The sequence below is a fragment of the Eriocheir sinensis genome, chromosome 24 (assembly GCF_024679095.1).
Source record: "Eriocheir sinensis breed Jianghai 21 chromosome 24, ASM2467909v1, whole genome shotgun sequence".
In the NCBI taxonomy this organism is placed as follows: Eukaryota; Metazoa; Arthropoda; class Malacostraca; order Decapoda; family Varunidae; genus Eriocheir; species Eriocheir sinensis.
The window spans coordinates 11,062,176-11,075,753 of NC_066532.1; the positions used below are offsets into that span (position 1 = coordinate 11,062,176).

General features: G+C 45.5%; 1 protein-coding gene across 1 annotated transcript; it reads right to left on the minus strand.

Moving 5' to 3' along the window:
- Nucleotides 1–1,523: 1,523 nt before the first annotated feature.
- Nucleotides 1,524–12,800, minus strand: LOC127002837 (protein Star-like). Its single transcript, XM_050869056.1, has 4 exons — nucleotides 12,514–12,800; nucleotides 11,468–11,673; nucleotides 8,096–8,285; nucleotides 1,524–5,051 (listed from the first exon to the last, which is right to left on the minus strand). Exons 1-4 carry the CDS (start codon nucleotides 12,664–12,666, stop codon nucleotides 4,848–4,850), a joined length of 753 nt encoding a protein of 250 aa, XP_050725013.1. The 5' UTR covers nucleotides 12,667–12,800; the 3' UTR covers nucleotides 1,524–4,847.
- Between the last annotated feature and the right edge of the window lie 778 nt (nucleotides 12,801–13,578).

Genomic DNA, 13,578 nt, shown 5'->3' on the forward strand with positions numbered 1-13,578 from the left:
AGTTTTGCCATAGAAATATGCAAGGATAACATCACGTCTGATGTTTTACGTACAGTCGAAGTTCCTTGCTGTGAACCCGAACACACTGCAGGCATTGTCATATGTTTTTCTTTTTTAGTGCTCTGCGTGTTTCGGGTCACTGCTGATAGTGACCCTAAGATCCAATTCCCCCTGTACCGCCTGCAGAGGTTTCCCATGCATGATATATGTTTGGTTACTATTTCTGGGCCCAATGTACTTGATTTTGCATTTGTTAACATTAAAGGACAGTTGCCTCTTTTTAGACCATTCGATAATTTGAGTGAGGTCTTTTTGGATGATTTCGCAGTCAGTCTTTGTGAGGGCCTTACTACCCACTTTGGTGTCATCAGCAAATTTCAATAGAGGGGATTTCAGTCCTGATCCTAGAGCGTTGATATATATGATAAAGAGAATGGGTCCTAGAACTGACCCTTGAGGCACTCCACTAGTGACTGGAAGCAACTCGGAAGCATGTCCGTTGAGTAGCACTCGTTGCTTTCCAGTCTTCTGGGGCCTTGTTTAGTTGTATTGACCGGGCAAGTATGTTAGTGAGTGGCTGAAGCATTTTTTGTTAAGCTCTTTTAATATCCGTGGGGACATACTGTCGGGTCCCGCTGACTTATTCGTGTATAGTATATTCCAAGTACTTTTTCACTTCTTGGTCGCACATTGTGTCAATTTCCAGGGGCGTGATCTCCCTCGTCGGGTTTGAACCCTCAGGAATGGTTTCGATGCCCTCGATTGTGAATACGGATGCGAATTTACTGTATAGGATTCCGGCCATGTGCTTACTGTCCGGTCTCGTCTACCAGGGGTTAATTTTAATTTCGCGAACTATTTGTTTTTCAAAGTTTCGTTTAATACTTGAATAAGGGTGCGACAAGCTCTGAGGCTGTTGTGGTACTGTGTATGGGATTCGGCCGTGTCATTCTGTTTTATTAGGTTATAACTTCTTTTTTTTTTATTTACTGCCCTTTTTATTTCTCTGGTCACCCAGGGTGGATCAGGGCACCATTCACTCGCTTGGATTTGGTAGAAACTGTCGCCTACTCTGCCTCCAGGACCTTATCTTTGAGGACGTTCCACCAGTTGTTGATTGTATTGTCGGTGAGGTTTAGTTGGTCCCATGTCGCAGGGGAAAGCAGTTCAGAGGCTAAGTTGAAATTTGCCTTTTTTTAATCTTGTATAACTGAAGGATTATCTACCGAGATTGTGTGCTGTGTTGACATTAAAACGGATCAAGTGGTGATCGCAACCACTAAGTTTCTCACCTACTTCACACTTGCGAATGAGGTCGGGTTCGCTTACCAGTACCAGATCAAGTAGACTGTTTTCTCTTGTCGGTTGAGTTATAATTTGAGTGAGGAACGAATCCTCCATCACTTGTATGAGCCTGTTACCCTCTTGATCTCCAGTCAACAAGCCCCAGTCAACATTAGGACAGTTAAAGTCACCAATTATTATTACTTCTTTACTTTGTATTGTAGTGAAGTGAATCTCCTCGTACAGGGCAGTGTCGTCGGCTGTCTGTTGTTTTGGGGGCCTGCATATTCGTAGGCATTTTGTTGTTATGTTCGCTGACCTCTCAAAGGCCTTTGAACATGTGAATAATTTTTTTAATGGGTCACAAAATTTTAACAAGAGATGTTCTATTGGATGTCACGCTTCTGTTGGGGCACTATTTATTCAACCAAAAGCTTAACGTAGTATGGGTGGTACGGAGGGTCACTTTCACTGCGTTGAGAAAGGAGTAAGGAACATTCCTATTTAAATTTTACTGGAAAGAGTATGACTTAAGTTTATGGAATGATTCAAAAACATTTAAAACCAGAATTTTTAATACTTTAAATGTAGCTTATTCAAAGGCTTCTTAATAATTGGTGCCGCCTCCTACAGCAGTAGCCAAGACGCAATGGAGGCGTGCGGGGAGCCGCTTCTCCCGCACCGCCTTGACCTCACGCAGGTGCGCTTCTACCACAGACTCAGCCGCTGTGTCCAATAACAAAGCTATATGGAGGACTGGTTGTAAACATACAAGCTAACTGTTTAGATATATTAAAAAAAAATATAGCGTATCAGTTTCACAAAATGATTTAGACATTTCAAAAGTCCGAATCTTTATGTGCAGCATCATGAGGACTGTTGGGCGGCAGTGCTAGTGAGTGAGCACGCCGGGCCTGACTGGGTGGTGGACCGGGCGGGCGGCAGTGCTGGTGGGTGAGCGCGTTAGGCCTGGCTAGGTGGTGGACAGGGCGGGCGGGCTGCAGTGCTGGTGGGTGAGCGCGCTGGGCCTGGCTAGGTGGTGGACAGGGCGGGCGGGCTGCAATGCTGGTGGGTGAGCGCGCTGGGCCTGGCTAGGTGGTGGACAGGGCGGGCGGGCGGCAGTGCTGGTGGGTGAGCGCGTTAGGCCTGGCTAGGTGGTGGACCGGGCGGGCGGGCGGCAGTGCTGGTGGGTGAGCGCGCTGGGCCTGGCTAGGTGGTGGACCGGGCGGGCGGGCGGCAGTGCTGGTGGGTGAGCGCGTTAGGCCTGGCTAGGTGGTGGACCGGGCGGGCGGGCGGCAGTGCTGGTGGGTGAGCGCGTTAGGCCTGGCTAGGTGGTGGACAGGGCGGGCGGGCGGCAGTGCTGGTGGGTGAACGCGTTAGGCCTGGCTAGGTGGTGGACAGGGCGGGCGGGCGGCAGTGCTGGTGGGTGAACGCGTTAGGCCTGGCTAGGTGGTGGACAGGGCGGGCGGGCGGCAGTGCTGGTGGGTGAGCGCGCTGGGCCTGGGAGGGTGGTGGATGGACCGGCTGCCGCTCTGTTACCCTCATAAACCCTAAAGCCACTGATTGTGTCAGGGTATTGGTACTCTAATGCATTGATTTTAATCAGATTTTATAGAATGGTTTTAATATCTAATAGCAGAATATGTTTATATGTATGAATAATTATGTGGAGGTATATGCAAGTAAGTATACATCTATCCCCGTGTTTGTTTGTTTTCGTGTGCGTGTGTGTGTGTGTGTGTGTGTGTGTGTGTGTGTGAATATGTATGTCAATGTGTGCATATGTATGTATATGTTTATGTATATAATTATATGAAATGCTCCTGAGGCCTCTAATAAGGCTTTCTGCTTCTAATAATTATATTGTGTTATGTAGATCTGTTTTTAGCATCATTTAATGTTCTACTATTTTTCTTTTTGACAAACTTTCCTGTGATATCTAATTGATGCTATATCTTGTATGTTTTGCGAAATAATGGAATTTATTGATTTACTACTACTAATTATAATAATACGGCCTCTGTTACTGCTGGTATTTGTAGCGTTACAACTGATGCTACTGGTGCTGCTCCTGCTGCTGCTGCTGTTGCTGCTGCCGCTGCTGCAACTGCTGCTGCTGCTGGTAATGGTAGCGCTACGACTGATGCTACTGGCGTAGGTGCTGCTGCTGATTTCGCTGCTGCAGCTGCCGCTGCCGCTGCTGCTACTGGTACTGGTACTGATGGTGCTACATTGCTGCTACTACTGATGTGGCTGCTACTGGTATTGCTATTGCTACTGGTGATGGTAGTGGTGGTGCTACTACTAGTACTGCTCCTGCTTGTGTTATTGTTGCTCGTGTTACATAGACTATTGCTACTGCTTTCCTTCTACTTCCTCGACATTTTTCATCTGATTGCTATCGTAAAGTACTAATGATTTTACACTGCCGTCGCATACTGATTCTACTAGTCCTCCTCATCATCATCTTCCTTCTCCTCCTTTTCTTCCTCCTCCTCCGCCGCCGCCGTGCCGTCGCCACCACCACTGCCTCCTCCTGGTCGGTCCTTGTCGCTGTCGTCGTCCTACTCCTCTTCCTCCTCCTCCTCTTAATACTCAATCTTTCTCTTCCTGCTCCTTCTCCTCCTCCTCCTCCTTCTCCTCCTCCTCTTCTTCTTTTTCTTCTTCCTCCTTTTTCTTCTGTGCTCTGCTTCATACTCGCTCTGTGACAAGGATTCTTAACCTTTTTATGATCCCAGACCCCCCTTGGATTGCTCAGAATGGTCACATACCCCTTCGTTTGACTGCTGAATTCATCATTATTACCCAATTCTGACTGTGCCTACAGATCAATTGTCATTCATATTCAAAGCAGTTAATAGTCGCAAGACGTTCGTGACAGGGTTGCCAAATATTTTGGGTGGTTTGATGTTTTCAATTTTGGCAGATTTTTTGGAGGGGCTAGAGGGCATCATAGGTTCATAAGGTGGGGGTCCGAGGAGCGAAGTGGGCATGCGCAGGTGGGGATTTTTTTTTTTAAATAAGCACTTTTAGGATAATTTTTAGGCCGATATAGTAAACATTAGGGGGCTATAGCCCCGCCGCTAGCCCCCCAGAAATTACGGCCCTGTCCCCATATATAAAGCCATACTTAATTGTTTTCCAAATATTATAATATCTATCCAAAAGGAAAATGGTACAACTGAGTGTTCATCAATTTTAGATTCATGAAATAACACAAAATATAAATACTGAGTAATAGTGCTAGTTATAATGTATCATTCTAACCAACTATATAAATTAGTAAATCAAATATATAATAATATTCAAATACTGAGTCCCATACCTCCATCATATGGTTCCCATACCCCCAAGGGATATAGATACCCCCGGTTAAGAACCCCTGCTCTATGACGTCTTGAACAATTGTTTTGACCACAGCCAGTGCAGACTTGGGAAGATTTCTAAGGTGACGCTTTTACGTGTCGAGGGCTTCAAAAAAGTCAGTTGTCCTCGAAATTTTAACCTTGGTCCCCTTGATCGGCACATCTCTGTGCCGACTCTTCCGCCACAACCGCCGTATGTTACTGTGACTTTTTACTCTTGGTATTAGATAAAGTCTCATCCAGCAAGGACGGCCAGCCAAACCAGCAGTCGATACCATAATTGCCTAAATGGCGGTAACCAACGGATGTTAAATAACTGATCAAGGCGGGAGGCCTCACCTTGTTGCACTCCACACACATTACCCTTACTCTCACTTTCTCCCAAGGCACGGTCTTGAGCACCTGTGGAAAAGGCGTGAGACTGGTATTAGTAGGAGCGAAAGACTGTATGAGCTTAACTTAATGGAAATACTACGAGTACACGTTGTGAATAAAATAAGTAAAACTGGAGAAGGCTAAATAGTGAGGAATAGAATCACTTACTAAAACTCGTGAGAACTTAAGTAAGAAGAGACAGGAAGGAATGCCATATGAGTGTATTGGGGGATGAAAAGAAAGGAATGAAAGCAAAGAGGAGACGTCAAACAGTGAAGCAGCGAGAGGTGTGATTCTGCACTAATGATGCAGAGCGACGAAGAAACCGGTGGAGAGAGTTCAGAGTGGAAAGAGAAAAAATTGCGAGAGAAGAAAGAGCCAAAAATAAGATAAATTGAAGAAATAGAGGAAGAAAAGTTGGAAGAGAGAGGAAGGGTGGAGATGGAGGAGGAGGAGGAGGTATTGGAGAAGAGGCGTGGTGAAAGATGTGAAGAATAGTATTATGCTGGGGTCACACATTCCCGAATATGGCCCCGATTACTCCCGAAGAAACTTTTAATAGTAGTTGGCAACTGATTACATACATCGAATGGGTATGTAACGAAATTGGAAATGAGAAATGTGTAGGTTCGGTAGGGTTGCCACGAGGGCTGGGAGAGGCCACGAGGGTCGGGAGGAATTTTGGCGCGAAGCCCCCAGCCCCGATCGCTTTGAACTACACAAAGCGATCTGCCCGCGTGGCTCAAATTGTCATTCATCGTGAGTTTTTCCCGAAGTTCGGCGCTATATTTACGATGATCTGAACATCGACGCCGAACATCGTAACACCATCCCCGAACTTCGGGGTGGCACGCCGAAGTTCGGAGTGGCACGACGAATTTCGTAAATAATGCCGAAGTTCGCCTGCAATCTGGCAAAAGCGCCGCACCTCGTGTGGCACGTAAAAGCCGGCAACGGGGGTCGGGGGATATATAAGGAACCACGGCGACCCTTGACGTCGACGACATTCCTCTCACCGGAGCCGAACATCGCACACCACAACACCTCTCCAGCCAACTCTAGCCCCTTCACCGCCTACTACATCAGTCCCTGTGTGCCACCCTGCCAGCCTACCATCCCACCATTGTACCATGATGAGGAGGAGGGAAGTTAGGAAGCTGCGGAAAGCCACAACCACTGCCAACACATCCACCTGGCAGGCAGACAACCCCACCACAGCCACCTCTACAACCTCCCAGCCTGCCGACCCCACCACATCCACCATCACCACAACTATGGGGGAACCAGAGAGGACATCTATACTGCCAGCATCACCTGCTACCACCCTCACTGTGTCCGACCCTGCCGTGCCTGGTAACCTGGAACCCAGGCCTGCCAGCCCACCAGGTGATGCTGATGAGGTGATGGGTTCCGTCCTCTTAAGATGTTGTGAAGTACGCAAGAGGCCAGGACAACAGCCTCTGCATGGTCAGGTGTGAGGCATAGGGAGGTGTGGAACACCCGGTAGCGGTTTGCAAGGATGCCAAAGGCGTTCTCAACAGTCCTTCGGCCCCGGGTGAGTCGGTAACTGTAGATACGTTCTGCTTTGGTAAGGCCTCTTGAGGGATACGGTTTCATGAGGTAGCTGCGCAGAGGGAACGCGTCATCACCGACCAGGAAGTACTCCGTGGGTGGGCCATTAGGATCATTAGACAACACCTCCGGGGGGGGCAGCTTGGCGTCTTGTTTGTTCAGCAAGTCAGCAAGGCGTGTCTGTACGAAAACACCACTATCCGACTCTGACCCAATGGCACCCACGTCGACGTAGAGGAACTTGTATGCTGAGTCAGCAATGGCCAGGAGAACAATTGAGTAAAACTTGTTATAATTGAAGTAGTATGTGCCACCAAGGGAAGGGTTGCGGAGGCGAATATGTCCCCCGTCTATAGCACCAATACAATGTGAAAGGTTCCAGCGTTCCTCGAAACCACGGGCGACTTCTTTCCTCTTATCAGGGGATTGGGGTGTCCTGAGCTCCCTGTCACCATACACAGCTATAATGGCCCGGCAGGTCTCTGGTACTATCTGGCTTATGGTGTTGTGGGCAACTCGAAAGGAGTATTGTAGACTCCTGCAGGAGTCTCCCGTGGCGAGGAAACGTAAGGTCACGGCCAGGAGGAATGGGTTTGTGCCACCAGGTACGTTTCTTCTCAATGTATTGCGTGACACGTTCCACTATCTCATCGAAAAGCTGACGGTCTATCCTGGTGAAGTTCTTGTACAGTTCTGGACACTCTCGGGCCAACTCTTGCGTTAGGTTGTCGTAATTGCCATATCCTGTTCTTCGCTCCAGATAGGGCCGCACCCAAACAGATCTAGGCTTCCTCGTCTTCGCTTGCTGCTTCTGTTGCTCGTCTTGCAGGATCAGGGCCTTGGCTATTGCCACTCATTCAATGGCGTCGATGTAGTTCAGGAGGGCGTACACTACACGCCTATTCGCCACGTTTTTGGGTGTTATTAGTGACATTATCATGTCAAAGTCCTCCATGGTGAATGATCGAGCGATGTTGCTGATGCTGCAGAGGAACTGTGAATGCATGGTGTTTGGGGGGTTCCTGCCTTTCGTAGTTGTGGTCGACGCATGTCCTCTATACTCCGTCGATGTACGCCCTCAGCTACGAACATCTTGTGGGGACGTGGCCTGTTGTCCCGAAATTCGGGGCGTACATCGTGCCCTGGTTGCAAACTTCGGGGACGCCATCGTATTGCAATACGATTATGATTCGATCATCGTTAGCTATCGGCGCTTGGTGCTCGACTTTCGGTAGGTGTTGATTCACATGCATCAGGGAACCATCGGCCCCTATAATCCCTATACCTCCCGAAAGAACAAGAAATCACGGATTTTCACGTTCGGGAGCAATCGGGGGCCATATTCGGGAATGTGTGACCCCAGCATTAGAAAGAAACACACACACACACACACACACACACACAAACACACACACACACACACACACACACACACACACACACACACACACACACACACACACACAAACAAACAAACAAACAAACAAACAAACACGCACCTGCAGTTCAGCTCCTTCCAGATCAAGGGAAAGAAAATCGATTTGTGTGACGTTAAGGGCGAGAAATATGCTGAAGAAAGGCACGGAAATAACCTTTACATCTTTCTTGCCATCGTTCCCCTTCATCTTTCTGTTCATGCGGCCTTCTCTTTTTATCATCTGGCTTGCTCCTCCGTGCTCCCCTTTCCACCTGTAGACGAATTAAGAAATAAAAACAAATCGTTCAGTTCTCAGATTGTATCCATTACCTCAGTATAATCTTTCAGAGTGCCAGCTGTTCTTGACAATTATATCCTCCTCCTCTATCCTTCTAAATGTTGTCGGTATGTCCATTAACATGAGTTTTAAGTGGAAATGTCATATACTGACTTGCTAATATTGTCCCATGTTGTAGTTATATATATATATATATATATATATATATAGATATATATATATATATATATATATATATATATATATATATATATATATATATATATATATATATATATATATATATATATATATATATATATATATATATATATATATATATATATATATATATATATATATATATATATATATATATATATATATATATATATATATATATATATATATATATATATATATATATATATATATATATATATATATATATATATATATATATATATATATATATATATATATATATCCTAAATGTTAACTGTATGCGAGGATCATTTTCTTCTTTGCATTTTCTCCCTTGCATGGAAGGGGCGCGCCTGTCTGGATTAGTAACTCAGCCCACTCAACTGCCTCTGGCTGTATCCTTCTTACCCTCTTCCTGATTAATCTACCAAATCCTAAGAACGGACTGGTGCGCCCTTAATTAAGTTTAATCCTTCCACATGTTTCCAGTGAATAGCGTCCTGGAGGTTGAAAGATGCCGTTGTCGTGTGCTACGGGTAGCAACATACCTCTTTAGTTCCTTATTCCGGCCAAGATGAGAGGGCCGCTCCTGGCTCGGAGAGGTCAATCGCAGAGGCGGTGACCGAGCGGTCAGTGTGCGGGCGTGGTGAGCCCATGGACTTAGGTTCGAGTCCCACCAAATTTTTCAATCCATCGCCGAGTGGCTGAAGATTACCCACGTGCTTTTTTTTTACAGTAAAGGAAGCAACTCAAGGGGAACACAAAGAAAATGTAGAAAAAGCCTGCTAATCGCTGCTCCTATAAAAGAAAAACATAAAATATTGCCAAGAGAAAAGTCAATTTCGGGTGGAGAGGTGTCTTGAGACACTGCTCTTGAAAGAGGTCAAGTCATAGGCAAAAAGAAATACAGACAAGTGCAGGCTGTTCCAGAGTTTACCAGTGTAAGGGATGAAAGAATGAAGATGCTGATTAACTTTTGCGTGAGGGGCTTAGACAGTATACGGATGAGCTAAAGTAGAAAGTCGAATGCAGCGGGGCCGCAGCTAGGACGGAGGGAGGGATGCAGTTAGCAAGTTTAAAAGAGCAGTCAATATGAAAATATCGATAGAAGATAGATAAGCAACATTGCGGTGGAACTTAAGATGTAAAAGACTGTCACTATGAGGATAGGAGTTGGTGAGACGAAGAGCCTTAGACTCTACTCTGTCCAGAGAGCTCCCCCACACATGAGATCCATACTCCATACGAGGGCGGGCAACGCCCCTGTGTATGGAAAGCATCTGTGCTTGCGATAAAAAAAATAAAAAAATAAAAACTTCAATGAAGCTAATTTAGTAAGAGAGATGTGAGGTTGCCACGAGATTTTGAGTTAAGTATAGCCCAAGGATGTTTATTGCAGAAGGTGACAGCTGAGTGTTATCGAAAAATAAGGGATAGGAGGTTGTAAGATTGTGTTGAGTTGATAGGTGAAGAAATTGAGTGCAACAGCAAAAGTTTCAATCTTCCAGTCAATTATTGATCCAAAAAGTTTTAGAAAGACAATAAAGTAAAGCTATAGGACGGTAGTTTGAGGGATTGGAGTGGTCACCCTTCTTAGGAAAGGCTGTATGTAGGCGTGCATCTAGCAGGAAGGAGAGGTAGATGTTGACAGGTAGAGACAAAACTGTTTGACCAGGCAGTGTGTCAGCACGGAAGCACAGTTTTGATGGACAATAGGAGGCACTCCATCAGGTTCATAAGCCTCTGAGGAATGAGGCCAGAGAGGGCATAGAAAACGTCATTCTTAAAAATCTTACTAACACGCATAAGGAAGTCAGACGGGGGATGAGTTGGAGGAATATCGTCCAAATTGAAGTTTTCAGAGAATGTATGAGAGAAGAGTACAGCGTTAGAAATAGATGAGACGGTGGTGTTGGCGTCAGGAGTAAGGAGAGGAGGGAAAAATGAAGAAGTGAAATTGCAAGTGATACTTTTGGCTAGGTGGCAAAAGTCTCTGGAAAAATTAGAGAAAGCAAGGTTTTGACATTTATTATGGATGAAAGAGTTTTTGCGAAGTCGAAGAATGGATATGGCACGATTCCGGGCAGAAATGTAAAGATCGTGAAATCGCTAGATGTTTTGGTGAAGGCTCTCGAAGTGCTGCATGATGACGCGAAGCCTCTGGGACTAAAGGTCTTCTGGGACAAAACCAAGGCCCAGTTGTCTGGAGGCTTGCTTGATAACACAATTAAGTTTCTTCATGCATGTGGTGAGAGTGTTGAGGTCACCAAAAGTTTCACATACATTGGTGTCGTAGTATAAATTAATGGTGGGTCTTACCACTTCCAGACAGTCACTAGATGGATTAGCCTGGCCCGCGGTGTTATGGACTCGCTCAGTACGCGTATATAGCGTTGTCGATATCTATGCAAGCTAACAGAGATTCGAATCGTAAGTCGCTTGTGCCCCCTGTCTTAATGTATGGCTGAGGGACATGGACTGAACAATGACTTGGAGAGGTATGTCAATGCCTCTAGTACCAAATGCCTTTGTATGATCATGGAGTATCGATGAAATGACTTTATGTCGAACCAGCGACTAATCGTGGTCTCCAACTTAGTTCGTGAACGCCAACTCCAGCTATATGGGCAGGTGGCACGCCTCTCGGACTTCGATCCTGCTCAAAGGGTTGTTTCTGTATCAGACAACCCTGAGTGAAGGAGACCAAGAGGCACCCACGTAAGTCATATATTACTGGGACAAGTAGACCGATCCTGCCGGGAAGAATTTGAGATAGATAGAGTAGCTGCGTGGGAGCTTGCACCGAAATACCGTCTGGAGTGGAGGCGGCGAGTAAGTGAAGTGACACGCCCCTAGGAGTATGCCCTCCATAAGTTACATAAAAGTTTATCGTTATTGGTGGGAATGCTGCAACACTTAATAATCCCATAACCATCCCTTAATCATCTAGTCTATACTAATCATTAAATTTACCTAATAATTATCTGGGAAGCATTCTTCGTGGTAGAAAGAGCGGCGTTTAAAATATACGCGTGTCTGTTCTTCTTCCGTAATAGCTCATAAGAGGAAGGCATTGGCTCCACAAGTATCCCGGACCAACCAAGGTGTTTCTCCAGGTACAAAGTGTTGCTCAGATGTTCCCCATCCAATGCTCCAGCCTCCACAAACACTCCGCCAACCTATTGGAAAGAAAAATAGAGGGAACTAGCAATAGAAAAACGACTAGCACAGTGGCTCCCAAACTTTTTCTGGTCGATACCCACTTTTCATACATGATCCTTGTCCATGCCCCCCCCCCCCACCTCCCCCAACCATAACCCATGACTACAGTGTGTCTATACATTCCTACACTCATTAGGTACTGTAATTATGCAGAGCCTACTTACCATTAAAGGGGTGCTGATGTTGGCTTAAGTTCATATAACACTGCAGTATTCACAGGTAGGGTCAAACTGATTAGATGTAGAGGCACACACGGTGATTAGTGTTGCAACTGTGAATGTGTGGATAACTCTGAATAATTTGAACATCCTTGCTGATACTAAAAAATCAAGACCAGGTTATCATACAGAATCCATAGCTTAGGAAGCCTTAAAACTATGTTGAGTTAAAATTATCTACTACGCTAAAACATCTCCATGTCTTGTTTTATGTCAAGAACCCAGAATCAGTTAAAATAAGGTAATTACACAGACCAAAAAAAATGGGACGCATTACTCATTTGCCTGGCAACAAGACATTGCACAAACCTGAGCTGAACCTGTAATTAAGTTCCCTCCACTAGCTGCCTACCCGCTAAACTCCTTTGGTTTTATCTGTACATAGCCTCAGATATGGCCCCCCGTATTCCGTTATATGGCTCCCCAGGGGGCCATGGGCCCCAGTCTGGAAACCACTGGACTAGCAGGTTTAATGCAAATAAAATATTGGAGCCATGATACTACACATTCACATTCACCCTCCCCGCACCCCCTCTCACACACACACACACACACACACACACACACACACATACTTACCATGCCGTGAATAAATTTTTCATCTAAAAGCTTGCTTTGTCCATACTGGGAGTAATGTATCTTGTTAGGATTAGTGAGATTGTAAGGTAAGATGGACGGGGGTTGCAGACGTCTCTTCACAAACCTAACCAACTTGGGATCCTCTTCCTCCATCCCCACTATATCCTCTTCCTTCTTTACTATAGCATCATCTTTCTGCGCCTCCTCTTTATCCTTCTCTTCCCACACAAATATCCATTTCTTTTTTTCTTCTCTATATTTCGATGGAACAAGGATACGTTGTGAAGTACCTGTTGTGGTGAAAAATGATGGAGTATGAGACGACATGCTACGCTTGTGTGTATGTAAATGTATGTGTGTATGTGTGTGAGTGTGAGTGTGTGTGTGTGTGTGTGGGTGGGTGGGTGTGGGTGAGTGTGAGTGTGTGTTGTTACGTCACCAAAAGAAGGGGTAACAGCTTTTGATGACGAACAACTCTAAAGTAAAACAACACATTTGAATTAAACACTTATACTTAATTATACTTATATTACACTACTCTTATACTTAATTGGAATCAGGCTGGAGTAGGTAGGAAGACACCTACCGAACGGGCGCAAGCCACTCCCGGTGAGGTATATATGGAAGGTGAGAAGGGAGCTGAAGCCCTCCAAAGACCCCTCCCATGTCCTCACTAACCGTTTCCCTATTGTCTCACCAACACCGGAGAGTAGTTCAGCATGCTCTCTAAACACAGATCCTCTCTCTATCCACACCACACTACATTCACACAACATATACACCTTTTCCCAAAATTCAAATTTCAAAATGGCGCACTTATATCAAGCCTCGGAGTCCCCGCCTGGGGGGGGACCACAAATTCCCCCAGGGAGGACTCCTCTTCTGGCTGCCGACCCGAGAGGTGTCTTGATAACTCCTCGAACCTCTTTCTTCTCAATTTCAGCAACATTCTTGGTCTTCGTTCTAATTTTCATTCTGTGGAACACCATCTCTCTTCCTCTAAACCTCACCTTCTCTTCCTTACCGAAACACAGGTTTCTGAGGCTACTGACAGCAATCTCTACT